This window comes from Lepisma saccharinum, chromosome 5 (assembly GCF_977018435.1).
Source record: "Lepisma saccharinum chromosome 5, izLepSacc3.1, whole genome shotgun sequence".
In the NCBI taxonomy this organism is placed as follows: Eukaryota; Metazoa; Arthropoda; class Insecta; order Zygentoma; family Lepismatidae; genus Lepisma; species Lepisma saccharinum.
The window spans coordinates 72,123,343-72,138,482 of record NC_139233.1 but is presented as its reverse complement, the minus strand read 5'-3'; the positions used below and the strand labels follow the sequence as shown (position 1 = coordinate 72,138,482).

Sequence of the window (15,140 nt, the reverse complement as noted above, 5' to 3'; positions counted from 1 at the left end):
GAAAATTAATTGTGAAAAAAGTTACGTATCTTCATTACAGTAACCAAATTGTAGTTAATCAAACATACATTTCTGAAAGTAGCGTATGACATCACAGTACAGATAGTAGTTAAACAAATACATTTATGAAAGTAGCGTATGTCATCACAGTACAGCAACCAAATTGTAGTTAATAAAAGATACAATTCTATGTGAGCTGTGGCTAGCTTCATAAGTGTGTCCATTTTCGCGCAAAACTACATCAATAAGATTAATACACATTAGATTTTCCTCTGGCAGCAAATTTTCCAATTCATGGAAAATGGCATTTACTCTTTTGTATGTAATTACATAATTTTGTTTGGTTTTCTGAATTCCTGAAAACAGAAAATTAAAATAAAATAGTGTATGAAATGTTAATTTATGAAAAATTCAATAAGCATCTATCCTCGATGGATATTTTCACACCTACAAATAACCATGGATTAAAGAAAAAGCACTTAAAAATATGCTTCACAAACTTTGGTTGATTGTAAATTATACATGTCATAATTTTGTAGTACGAATTTCTCCTCCTCGTATGTAACATTTGCACTTTAACAGCTATTATTTAAATTTTGAATAAAAAAGGAATTTAGGTCATACATAAATCTTACAATGTTAATCTTTTAAATGTCTTTCCAAATGAGAATTATGAAAAACGACAGCAAACATGTGAGCATGAAAGACAATGACTATTCACCTTCCTCCTCGACGAACTCGTAAACTCTACTGGAGCTAATAGAGGAACTGAAAGAATTTTCATCTTGGTTTAAGGCTGGCAAGTGCTGATCAGAACGCTTTTGGAATAAAGCATTCGTCCGCAAGACCATGAGATCATCAAGTGTTGGAGAGGAAAGGTTGTACCTCAAATCTGACATTACAAACTTCACACTTGAGAACAACCGCTCCACGCTTACCTGGGTGGTTGGTGCAGCCAAAACCACCGGTGTCGGGAAAAATGCGCCCGGGAAAAGTGCGCTCTCGCAATAAAAGTGGGAAAAATGCGCCCTCTCAAGAGTAACCACAATGAAAAGTGGGAAAAATGCGCCTTGCACTTGCCTTCCCCAGTTACCCATTGAAAGAAAATGTATTGTGGTTTAAGACGACAGTGTGTCGATCAAACTTCTTTCGTGACCGCAGAACCAATGACCACCACTCTTGGACAATGCCGATATGAGAATTGTTTCTTGAATTGCGCTGCAGCTGTGGTGAAAAACACGATTCCAATGTGGATTTGATTAATATCTTGCATGAACAGGGTTATTTATAGTACCTGGATTTAAACAGTTTGATGGCATGGCAGTCGGGTGGGAGGCCACGTGATTGGTTGGGAACGGAAATGCAATGCGATGTAAGGCACTGTTGGAAAATACATACTTCCTGTTCCCTTCCTACAGGTGGTGACGCAATAGAAACTGGACCGGACGGACGTAGTGACTAGTGAGTCACCTACTGACTATTTGAATCAACAATGTTATTTTTTTATGTTGTAACAATATTACATTTATTTTGTTATAATTGAAATCTGGGCTATAAAATATGAAAAATGACACCACCAAGATATACGAATTACAAACATATTGTCACTCAGAAGTAATAACTACGTATCCATATTATTATGAGCGTATTGGAAGCAATGAGTTTGTGTTTGGTGTCATTTTTCACAGTTATTTCATACAATTTTTAGGTATATAAAATATTGAGAATTCAGGGGGTACCCAGAAATATTCAATTATGTCAAGGGGGACTCTCAGGCAAAAAAATTGAGAAACACTGCCTTAATAGCATTTCGGATCTTTTCTATTTCCAAATATTCGGATCTGGCAGCCCCCAAAATACCAAATTGTTCACTACGAAGTTTTATTCCGAAACAAAACTTAAACTGAAAGTACACGGAGGGTTATGGTGCACCAGAATGTAGCGAAACATTTCAGTTCAGGTTCGGGTGCGAACCAAAAGTGTTCACAATGAGGTTTCATTCCGGAACTGAACTGAAACTGAAAGTACACGGAGGGTTATGGTGCACCAGAATGTAGCAAAACATTTCAGTTCAGGTTCGAGTGCGAACTATAAGTCGAACTGGAGCATGTTTCAGTTCGAGTTCAAATTCGGTTCGCAGTCCCTGACTCGAACCCATGCCGTCCCGCAGTCGGAGCCCAAAGCACAGCGCCTTAGACCGCACGGCCATGGAGGAGGACGAGGCAGATTCATATGAACCAAAAATAGCCAAAAGTGATAATTTTCCTCAAAATGACAAAAATGTGTTTACCTGTTTAAATTCTTGATTCTTCGAAAGGTTTGTTAAGGAGTTGAGACAAGATTTAACCCTTAGTATGCCGCGCGGTCTGATGAAAGTAAGCCCAGTGTCGCCGAGGCTTTGAGCGCGAAATTTGAATTCGTATACATAATGGAGAAAAATCGTAATAACTCTGGCACTATGGGACCAATCTACTTCGGATAACTTTTGTTTTGCAGGTAATACATCGGTGCATGCAACCATGTAAAATTTGGATGCCCCAACCACGGGGGGGTTACGGGCGGGGGCTGCATCTCCCGAATTTCAATGAAAAAACATAAAAATGAGGAGTTTGCCCCCTCTTCTTTAACTACTTTGGGGAGAAAACCGAAACTTTTGCTTTTTTTTCAAAGAATGGACTTCCGCAACAGAATGAAACTTGATTCATGTTCGGGGGTGCAATACAATTTGAATAATAAGGCAAAACGTAAAACTCTGTTTTTTCCTCAAAACAGTGAATTTTAGCCAATTTGCATACTATTCATAAAATTGTTATACCTCTGACACTATGGGACTAATCTACTTCGGATAACTTTGGTTTTGCAGTTAGAACATCAGTGCATGCAACCATGTAAAATTTGGATGCCCCAACCGGGGGGGGGGGGGGGGGGGGGGGGGCTTACGGGCATCGGCTACATCCCCCGAATTTCCATGGAAAAAACATAAAAATGAGGAGTTTGCCCCCTCTTCTCCAGCTACTTTGGGGAGAAAACCGGAACTTTTGCTTTTTGTTCAAAGAATGGACCTTCCACAACAGAATGAAACTTGATTCATGTTCGGGGGTGCAATACAATTTGAATAATAAGGCAAAACGTAAAACTCTGTTTTTTCCTCAAAACAGTGAATTTTAGCCAATTTGCATACTATTCATAAAATTGTTATACCTCTGACACTATGGGACTAATCTACTTCGGATAACTTTGGTTTTGCAGTTAGAACATCAGTGCATGCAACCATGTAAAATTTGGATGCCCCAACCGGGGGGGGGGGGGGGGGGGCTTACGGGCATCGGCTACATCCCCCGAATTTCCATGGAAAAAACATAAAAATGAGGAGTTTGCCCCCTCTTCTCCAGCTACTTTGGGGAGAAAACCGGAACTTTTGCTTTTTGTTCAAAGAATGGACCTTCCACAACAGAATGAAACTTGATTCATGTTCGTGGGTGCAATACAATTTGAATAATAAGGCAAAACGTAAAACTCCAGCGAATTTTAGCCAATTTGCATATTATTCATAAAATTGTTATATAACTGACACTATGGGACCAATCTACTTCGGATAACTTTTGTTTTGCAGGTAGAACATCAGTGCATGCAACCATGTAAAATTTGGATGCCCCAACCGTGGGGGGAGGGGGTTACGGGCGGGGGCTGCATCCCCCGAATTTCAATGAAAAAATCATAAAAATTTGGAGTTTGCCCCCTCTTCTCCAGCTACTTTGGGGAGAAAACCCGAACTTTTGCTTTTTCTCGTTCGCACTTGCATCTTGTGTAGCTACCGTGAATCTATTTCTTCCCTGTTGATTCGGCTCTTTGTGGAAATATGTTCAGAAGGAAACGATTGTGCCTTGTGTCTGTCAACTGACGAGAGCCAACACGCGAGCCCAAGCCCAAACACGTGACATATTCCGAGAAAGGAGGGGGGGGGGAGGAGTTGGAATTTTCGTAAACATGATTGCAAAACATGTTCCCGAACGAACTGGCATTGTTTCAACCTCAATATACAAATATAAGTGTGGCAAACCCTCGATAATTGTATCTAAAGCTGTTTGTAACATGTGTGTTACAGCGGCTACAATGGACATACTTTTTTTGTAACATATGTGTTACAGAGGCGGACTAAGGGTTAAGTCCACTTTATGCACAGTAATGCTAATCGGGACTAGATCTACAGTTTAAAGTGAGATCCGAATCACTATGTGCCTTCACCGGTATCCAACCCACCATCGCGGAGGCATCGTTTGCTAAGGAGGATTCTCAAAATCGCACTTCAAGAAATCGAGAGAAATAATGTGCTACTCAAGAAATCGTTCCGTGTTTTAGGCTCTTTCAATAGTAGAATAGTTACCTATTTGGTGCGAATACTACTACTACTACTATGATAACATACATAGGCATCCTGCCACCATTATACTTATTTTAGCGTGTGTTGCCCTCTGTTTCGAGACCACTTGTAACTGTTTGCATATATGCGGTTTACCGCCATACAAGCGGTCATTCTTCATTCTCGTCACAAACTACTCGAGCTGGAAACATTGTTTGGACGCAACGGCGATACCCAACCCTGCCGGTTGATGGCCTGCGAGGGGTGGAAAATTCCGAGAAACATCGAAGTGCTCGGATCCTACACTGACACCCAGTTTAGGCATCTTTGTGTCAGTTTGAGCTCCCTTTAAGCTGCAAATTGGTGCAAATTCCAATAACAACCCCTTCGAAATAACAACCCTTTTCCCGGGAACTGGGAAAGGTCGTTGAATCGAGAGTTGACTGTATAACCAGTGTTTTTGGATGCTGTATAAATGTTAAAAAGCCCACAAGTTAATGATAAGATCTAACTGGGCACACCACTGGCGTAAACAGTTTATTTTAGGGGAGTTGGAAAGAGACAGGATGCAGTGTAAAATATTTTGTAAATGTCATGTTTTACCTTCGTTTTAAAAGTTGTTCAAAGACAAAAATGGTAATAGGGGCACGTGTTAAGGGAAGTTTGTTTCTATCATTTTACCTTTTCCTGAGTTCTTTATTGCTGTCATTTGAAAAATTTGATTTTCTTAAAATTTTGGAAGGAGCTGCAGCACCTCCACAACCACCCTGCATACGCCAGTGGGGCATACCAAATATTCAATTCAATTTCAATTCTATTTTCCATTATTAAAGGGCGAGGTTCAGCCTGCGGCTGTTCTACCACCTAATCCTGATGGATACATATACATACTAAATACATTCTACCTACTAAATGTTTGTACAATAACAAACCAAGAAGAAAGAGGGAAACATAAAGAAGACACAAAAAGAACAAATACAAAATTGAGAACAAAGACTCGTCTACACACTAAAAATAATAATAAGAAGAAGAAGATTGAAAACAAATACAGGGTGGCGACAGACCTGGAAAACCGGGAAAAGTCAGGGAATTTGAGGTGTCAAAAAAAGTCAGGGAAATGTCAGGGAATTTCGTCTTTATAGACTTTTTAATTTTTTTTATTTATTATTTATTTATTTAAAGATATCGTTATGGAACTCTGCACGGGAACAGGAAATCACGTTCTTAAGTTTCGGCCTCAACCGAGGAAGAGGGCTTGGGGGGGCACGTCCCCCGAATTTCAATGGAAAAAAACATAAAAATCTGGAGTTTGCACCCTCTTCTCCCTCTATTTTTGGGAGAAGGCGCGAACTTTAGTATTCATTTCAAAGAATGGACATTTTTCAAGAGGATGAAACAGGTTTCTTGTTCTTGGGTGCCATAGAAGTTGAATAATAAGCCAAAATGTGATTCTTTAAAATATTTTTTATTACGAAAAATAGGTAATTTTCATTTTTGGAGGAAAATTGTTATAAATCGGGCACTATGGGAGCAATGTACTTCGGATAAGTTTTGTTTTGCAGCTAAAACATCAGCGAATGCAACCGTGTACAATTCAGAACGCCGAACCAAGAAAGGGGGTTTGGGGGGTGCGACCCACAAATTTCATTGGAAAAAAAACATAAAAATCTGGAGTTTGCCCCCTCTTCTCCCACTATTTTGGGAAGAAGACACAAACTTTAGTATTCTTTTTCAAAGAATGGACATTTCTCAAGAGATTGAAACATGTTTCATGTTCTTGGGTGCCATACAAGTTGAATAATAAGCCAAAATGTGATTATTTTTTTTTACGAAAAATAGGTAATTTTCATTTTTGGAGGAAAATTGTTATAACTCGGGCACTATGGGAGCAATCTACTTCGGATAAGTTTTGTTTTTCAGATAGAACATCATAGCATGTAACCGTGTACAATTCAGAACGCTTGACCGAGAAAGCGGGGCTTGGGGGCACGACCCCCGAATTTCAATGAAAAAACATAAACTGTGGAGTTTGCCCCCTCTTCTCCCGCTATTTGGGGAGAAGGCGCAAACCTTAGTATTCTCTTCAAAGAATGGACGTTTCCAAAGGGAATGAGACATGTTTCATGTTCTTGGGTGCCATACAAGTTGAATAATAAGCCAAAATGTGAAACTCTGTTTTTTTTTACTAAAAATAGGTAATTTGCAAATTGCTCAGAAAATTGTTATAACTCGGGCACTATGGGAGCAATCTACTTCGGATAAGTTTTGTTTTGCAGCTAAAACATCAGAGCATGCAACCGTGTACAATTCAGAACGCCGAACCATGCAAGGGAGGTTTTGGGGGCACGACCACCGAATTTCAATGAAAAAAACAACATAAAAATCTGGAGTTTGCCCCCTGTTTTCCAGCTATTTTAGGGAGAAGGCACAAACCTTAGTATTCTCTTCATAGAATGGACGTTTCCAAAGAGATTGAAACATGTTTCATGTTCCTGGGTGCCATACAAGTTGAATAATGAGCCAAAATGTGAAACTCTGTTCGGAAATGTGCATGGATATGTTGCGAAGGGGGGGGGGGGTGAGAGGCTGAAGGTTGGTCATCAATGTGAATTTCCCAGGCTTGCTCCAGACCTGTGTCAGAGTTTCCACCCAAACATAAGAGTATGAAGGTCCAAAAAGCACTTTCATTTCGTAATCAGCACCATGATACAATATGGTATCATCGGGCTAATACGACCTTACTCTGATGATACCATATGGTATCATCGGGGGAGTAAAGGTTAAGCCTCTAAATATAACGTGGAAAATGCATTGAAGTATAATTTTTCTTGTCCGTATGGGAGTAGTAAAGGGACAGAACTGTCAACAGATGGAGGGGATAAGAGCGGGTGGTGCCGTCCGATAGTTGTTGGACGTCGTAGTAAGGCATTTTGTTGGGCAAACTGAAGGAACATGGAAACAAATATGTTCCATTGATACATACGATTTTTGTCGAATATCGCCACCCGACAAAGTATCTCATTACAACATGCGACGGAAATTGCATGGACTGCAACATCCAACAAAAATCACATGCATAAACAAGAAGAGCTTTAGACTGCAAATATGCTGCTGGAATTTTATTACTCTTCTGGCTCACTTCACCTTATTTAATGTAGCAGTGCTTACGAAGGTCTTCTTTCATCATCCTGACGTATTACTGGTTTCGCACAAGTTAACATGTAAGTTAACATACGTTTACAATGACATTGCACTATTCTTACATATCAAGTGAGATTCAACCTTATGGGATATACATATATTGAATACTATCACGAAAATGTGAAACATAAAACTGCATTGGTGAACGTTATAAAAATTGGCAAGTGGCAAGTGCATGCTCCCAACCTCAAATTTACTGCAACACTAGTATTGCAATGAAATTAACGCCATTCTCTGTCCTGTCTGTTTAAACTCGTGAGAGATGGTCATTAATCTCTCACTGAGTAAGGTTAATGTCCAATATTATGAAATAAAATACCAATAATCAATACGTAAATATTTTAATATATTTACTCGAATCATTCAATCATAAAAGCAAATCACTTTCTTCAAGAATTGACTTTTCTATGCCAGCTCTGCTAAATTTTCACTTTCCATCTACTGATTTATACGAGGGGTGGCCAGAAAGTAATTTCCAATTCGTAGGGGTATTGATTTTTTGCAAACGCCTAAACCGTGAAAAATTGTAATTGCTGCGAAGTTATGTTTAGGAATGTGCAGTGATGTCTGGACACATTTTTCGCCTGTTCGAAATATCGAAATAATGGGAATTTGGCATAAAACGCGAATTGTTGGCATTTTTAGTGATTTTTTTTAAAGAAATGTCCTAACGAAAAGTTCCATGAAATCCAACATTATTGTCTTTTCTAGGCCATGTTTGTGTACATAGAACATGCAAGTTTTCCAACATTTTACTCAAGAGTAAACACTATAGAGTTATACGTACATGGAATAATTCCGACAGCCACATTAAATCATGTATTTCCCACGATTTTTTCAACTTCTATCAAAATCATTTGTATCACAGAGCAAAGTGCCAGGGTTCTAACAGGAGATAGAGTGCGTATCTAACGTCACACGGGAGCCACATCTTCGTATTTGTCGCACGAGATATGCTTTGAATTACCAAGCTAAGTGCGCACCATCGGCATTTGTCGAGCGAGTAATAATGGAGCTCAGTCGTTAGGGCATCTGACTACTATGCGAGAGACCTGGGGTCGATTCCCTGCGGGGGAGAACCGGGATGTTTTCCACCTATTTAAACTGCTCCGGCGCCCACCCAGCATCATATGAAGTGGGTACCTTGAGGAAACTTTGACGGATAAAGGTAGCCAGGAGCATGGTGCTGATCACATCATCCCTACCTTCAGCCGTAATCAAGAAAGTGTGGGGCCCTAACTCCACACCCCCTATACACCTTCATGGAGAAGTGCAGGGGAGCACTTTACTTTTACTTCCTCAAAAATCTGTTCCAACATATCAAACTGTCACGAAAATACGTAGACCATGTGACCTACAATTTAAAGTAATAGTTTAAAAGCACAATGGCGTATCAAGTTTTGGTATATTTGGCAGGAAAATGTTCTAAAACAAAAACGCGAATTTTAGGAAACGTAACACGAACAATTCAAAAAAGGATAATGCCAATTTTTGGTGCCATAATATATCGGTATTTGTCACGTGAGATTGATTGATTTTAATTTTTCGGGTGCGTCGCCACTTATGGTCATTATGCAGCCTTCAGTATATACGGGGAAAATGCCATTATCTAAAATCCTTATCTTAAAATTAAAAAAGGGGTATGGAAAATAATTTTCCCAAAATAGCTTTCAAGATATCAAACTCTCACGAAGAGGCGTAAGCCATGTGACTTACAATTTGAAACAGTAGTTTAAAAACACCATGAAGGTATAATTTCAGATATTTGCCAGAAAATGCGCTAAAATGAAAATTTGGATTTTGGGAAAAATAACACCGTATAGTAAAAAATAAAAAATAAGAAAATACCCCAATTTGAAAAAAAAAAATATCAAGGTCCCTACCGATTAGGCATAAATAAAAGAAGAATATCAGTTGTAATTTATTGCATTAGTAACAGTGAGTCCTAACCTAATTTTCGGCATAATCACCACCGTTGTTCTGGCATTTGTCGTAGCATGGCACTAAATGTTGTATGCCCATGGTATATGTGTCTGACAACAAAGACTGGAACTATCTCTACCGCAGTGTAGCTGTCAAATCCTTGCTCTGCCAGAAACCTCTTCAGTTAAACAAAGAGATGAAAGTCAGTACATTCAAGGCCAGGGCTGTACAGGGAGTGGTCCAAAATCTCTCACCTGAAGTGATGCAAAGGGCCCGTGTGTACTCAGCTGTATAGGGTTGTGCACTTTCGATTGGCCTTCCCTGAATTGTCTGCACCATCGTCTGACCATACTATCACTCACGACGTCCGGTCTGCACACCTCCCACGATTGCTGGTGGCTCTGTGCCAAATTCTGAGCGTGCAATGTAGGCTACATCGCAGTCGGTGGGAGACTGTATGAGAGCTTCAATCTTTAACCTAGAACTGTCCTAAAACGGCTGGATTGCAACTGTACCAGATTACAGTTACATGCCACTTCTTCCTGCCTGCATGTGTGTGTGTCGCTCTCCGATCACTAGTGCTGCGTATAGGCACCATTGGAGCTTTTTTCAGGATGCCCCTCGTATATGAACTTTCAGAAGCTTTAATTATTAGTGTGTTCCTGTTTCAATGTGTGGTTAGCTAAATCAGGTACCTGTACAATGCAATTCTATAAATTCCTTGCGTTAAATTGCTAATACCTACATACCCTTTTCGTCAGCATTTATGGTATAACTGCAAGTTGTCAGTTTCACAGTACTTCACTTGGATATACTGTACTGAAGCAGAAATCCCATTGATAATGTAAGAAAATATGACAATTTATTTTGTTCGATTCAATTATTTCACTTATCTGAAAGAGTTAGGCTAAGTTGTTTGTTTTACAGAGAAGAGAGAAGTAGCTTTATGCATCGAGAAATGAGTCCGCACTCATGATGGTTCTTGCAAGCAGAGGGTTCCAAACCTCAGTGGAAATATCAACATATAATACCGAGAATGTATAAGGAGACTGATAAATTAGAAATTGTATTTCTTAATCAATCACTCTCATTTAGTCGTAACTTTAAAAATAATCAAGTATTTTATTTTAAACTTACTGCCTATGACAAAATTCCGTAATCCTTCCCTAGCTTGTGACTTGTAATAATTTTCCAAATTCTCTATTTTGCAGTTTGAATTCAAAACATAGAGAATAGAGAAATTAAGTCAATTTCATAGAAGATAATATTGGTACTTAACAAAACCATACGTGGATCTGTATGCGTTTATTATTTCCATTTGCAAAAACATCGATTTAGTTTAGTTTGTAATTGTCAGGGGAAAATGTAAATTTTGTCCTGGAAAACCTGGAAAAGTCAGGGAATTTCATTTCTGCTTGTTTGTAGCCACCCTGAAATACACAAATTAATTGACACAGTTGTGGTTAAGAATAAGACAAATTAATTTTAATGTTTTGTGTAAAAACATACAAATGTTCTTAATATGCGAGAAAGGACAAAATATCGCTAAGGGGTGGCAACATGTAAGGGGAAAAGTAAACAAGCAAAATGAAGATGAAAATACTTGTTATTAGGAAGTTGGTTCAGAAATGAGAGCCATGCTGCAGTTGCCTTAACCAAAACTGGTTTGTTTATATGGCTGATTCAATTTTTTTCCCTACAGAGCCATGGAGAGTGAAAATAGAATATAGTGCCTCCTGCAACAAATTCTCCTCCTATGCTTAGAGTATTTCATAGTCTACATTTTCTTAAATCTACCCTAATATGCTGTGAGTAGCATTGCGAACAAGATAATTTTTACGGTATTTATTATGAAACTGGCATATTTTCACAAGACCTTTACTCCTTCCAAATATTTCTCTTTTTAGCTCGTTCAACACCCACTTTGCTTCGGTGCTTGTCGCGCCCCTTTGCCTTCCCCCATACCTAATGCTGTGTCTAACCATCACTCATCCTCATTATCCTAAAGTGGCAGAAATGCGACGTAAAATAACAGAAATAGTTACCTGTGAACTTCTTGTTTAGTAGTCAGTACTATATTTTATTTCACTCCTTTTTCATGAATCCGATGTTAAGTTTTAGGAGTGAGGGAACAAAGGTGGATGGTTAAGACACCCACCCCACCCCACCCCGCTTAGCGAATAATCCAGAGTAAAATCCATTTGATACCATACAACTTCCAAATGATACAGAAAAATGACTGCCTAAATAATGATTATCATACTAATTTTATTTCAAAGTGCTAAATACTGTCTCCCGAACTTCAAAGTTCAATCTGCCTTACTGTGGAAATTCTGTGCCAATCTAAGACCTAACACTGATATCCACATCTGTATATCCCCCCCCCTCAAGGGTCACCCCAATGTAATGCTCAATCGCCCCCCCCCCAAAAAAATTAATGCTTAATCTCCCCACAAGAATTCACCTGACAATTTAAACCTTAATAAGAACTGGGCACTGTCCTCTCCACCCCCCAAATAATACTTGTTACCCATCCCTTAGCCGTGCACAAAGTGATTATTACATGTTACAACTTCTGTCAATGCTGAAATTTTTATTCAGTCAAATTTCCATCACAAAATAAGCAAATGAAAAATCCCCCCCAAAATTTTTTCATGCGCGGACCTGCCTGTGGGCACCCCTGCAGATGAGTAACCATCTAGCACAACTATTATTCATTTTTCTATTATTTTTTTTTTAAATATTTGACGCAGTCAGTATACTGAAATGCAGTTATTTTATTTTTATGTGGTGTGACCTTTCACTTAAAACTCTAATTTTTGAAATTTTGGAAGCTGTGAAACCATTGTCCTTTTAATTAAATTATAGAATTTGAAAACATAACCTGGTTCCTATGTTTTACACTTCATTTTTTTATCTAACTTCATTTTCACATCAGTTATTCTGTTTGAGTATGAACTAACTGAACTTTATAACAATAAAAAACAACAAGGTTTCTCTCTCTCTTTTTACTTGAAATGAACAAAGCCAATTTCCAAGGGGGAGGGGTCCAGTTCAACCCCCTCTCCCAATGCCCCATGGTTCAATTTATTGTGTTAATAACACTCAAAGTTAAGGTTGCCATCACTCTGTTGTAAGGATGTAACGGGGTAATCAGTAGTATATTGCTTTCGGTGAATCTGATATCTATAAATGGGCTGTATTTCATGCGAAATTATCTTATTTTGGTGCTTTTTTTATAAATATTAACGTACAATTCATACATGTCATATATGTCCAATCCTACTCTGTTGAAATATGTACTGTTCAGAATAGCGAAGAAATTTACTGGTCTGTGAGAAAAATCTGAATTCCTATTAATGAGTTTTTTTGCGAATGTCAAAGTTGTTATACAGTGGTCTCGTCAGAATCCGTATTTATAGTCTGGTACACAGACTACAGAGGGGCAGAGGGATACAACACTGATATGCTATTGCCTCTGCCTTAATTATCCCTATTTTCTTTTCTAGGTACCATAGTTCATGCAGAAGCACCCGTAGTCGCGGGACAAAGTAGTCCATTTCAAGCTCAGCAGCAAGTACCAAAGCAAAATGCATCACCAAGACCTAGCATTTTAAGGAAAAGAGATAGTGAAGGGTAAGTGTTCCATTTTTTTTTCATTCTCCAACTTGAATTGGGCCCTCCTTGATGGTGTAAGCATATTGTAATCAAGAGATCTTGGATGCACATAGCGGTTCTGATCCCACTTTATACTGTAGGCCCAGCAGTGACGTGCAGTGACCTCAGCACTAGGGGTAGCAACTGATTATGGGTAATCTTTAAAGCACCACACATTTCTAAATGAAAGAAAAGTTAGTCTACATTCCTTACAGATTATGATTTCATTTGATCACAACATGATACTTCATGATACCACAACTCCTTCTGTTCTATCAAGAATATCTTTATACTCAGAAAAGTCTCGTTCTACTTCACAAGATACAATGGAACAATATTTTTAAGCAACATCTGACACGTCAAGTTCAGTATCATCTATAGACTGTCCATTGCATTGTTGTCGCTTCTCTCAAAGAGTAGTTATTGAATGTTTCAGTGAGGATAATGAAAGACATATAACCTACTTGTTCTGTTAAAGAAAGTGAATAGATAGCAGTGACAGAAGGAAATTGAAAGTTCTTTGCTTAAGAAGACTATGCACAGACGTAAAATACAATTTTATTAGTGGTGGTTGACTCTAAAATATGCAAGAAGTTTATACATGTGATTCATTAATTAATTTATCAAGAAATGTTTAATATGTAAATATGCATATGCAAAATGCATAACTATCTGGACCATAGCAATCATGTAAAGTACTCTATGTGATCAGAAGTATCCGGACACCCACCTGAAAATGAAGTACAAGTTTGGGCCACCCTCCATCAGGAACACTGGCTCACTCTTAGCGTTGATGACAGCGTCCACTCTCGCAGGCATACTTTCAATCAGATGGCGGAAGGTTTCCTGGGGAATGGCAGCCCATACCTTGCGGAGCACCAAAATGAAAAGAGGTATCAATGTGGGTCGGTGTGATCTAGCACAAAGTCTGCATTCCAAAACATCCCAGAGATGTTCTATGGGATTCAAATGAGGGCTCTGCGCAGGCCAGTTCATTAGTGGGACGTTATTGCGTTCAAACTACTCCCCCACGAACCCTGCAGTATGAATGGGTGCTCTGTGCTGTTGAAAGACACAATGGTCATCCCCGAACGGGCAGCATGAAAACGATTAAAATGTCAATGTAAGCTTGACATTGCCACTTAAAACAACAAGGGGGCCAAGCCCCCTCCAGGAGAAACATGACCACACTGTAACCCTGCCACCCCGGTTTCACTGTCTGCACTATACAGGCCGGTAGATGTTGTTCACCAGGCATTCGCCACACCCACACCCTACCATCGGACCACCACATTGTGTATCGTGATTCATCACTCCACACAACAGTTTTCCACTGTTCTATGGTCCGTTTTCAATGCTCCTTGCACCATGTGAGGTGGCGTTTGGCATTTGCCTGTGTGATGTTTGGCTTGTGGGCAGCTCCTCAGACATGGAAACCAAGTTGCCACACTTCCCGCGGAAAAGTCATGGTGCTTTGAGTAGATCCTGATGCATTTCGGAATTCCTGTGTGATGGTGGTGATGGATGATTGACGATTACGCAGTACGACCCTCTTCAACACTCAGACAGTCTCTAGAGGTCAACATGGGAGATCAGCCTGCATGCTTTTGGGTTGTACACATCCCTTCATGTTTCCATTTCACTATAACATTGGAAACAGTGTACCTAGGGATGTTTAGAAGGGTGGATATCTCGCGCACAGACTTCTTACACAAGTGGCACCCAACCACCTGACCACATTGAAAGTCCGCGAGTTCCTCGGACCGTCCCATACTGCTATCTGCAGACTACTGAGATCACTGACCATGAGTTCCACGTGGTAGATTGCAGTACTGTGTCACCCTCTATGATAAACACACGATTTGCGTTGTGTCCGGATACTTTTGATTGTATAGAATATATCAGCAACATTAGAAACAATTAAGTGCATCAAAACAAACTTATTGCATTGTCAGTAAATTTGTTTTTCTTCATTTAAGATAATCTTTAATATAATATA

At 39.2% G+C, this 15,140-nt stretch overlaps 1 protein-coding gene across 4 annotated transcripts in view; it reads left to right on the top strand.

Annotated features, from left to right (window-relative positions):
* Sap130 (Sin3A-associated protein 130) overlaps positions 1 to 15,140 on the top strand; it is a 75,340-nt gene that overhangs the window by 46,799 nt on the left and 13,401 nt on the right. For all 4 annotated transcript variants that reach the window (XM_083122653.1, XM_083122655.1, XM_083122651.1 and 1 more), the window contains one exon: positions 12,994 to 13,120. In XM_083122653.1, coding sequence (XP_082978779.1) covers positions 12,994 to 13,120 — 127 coding nt within the window. The remainder of the gene's footprint in view (positions 1 to 12,993; positions 13,121 to 15,140) is intronic.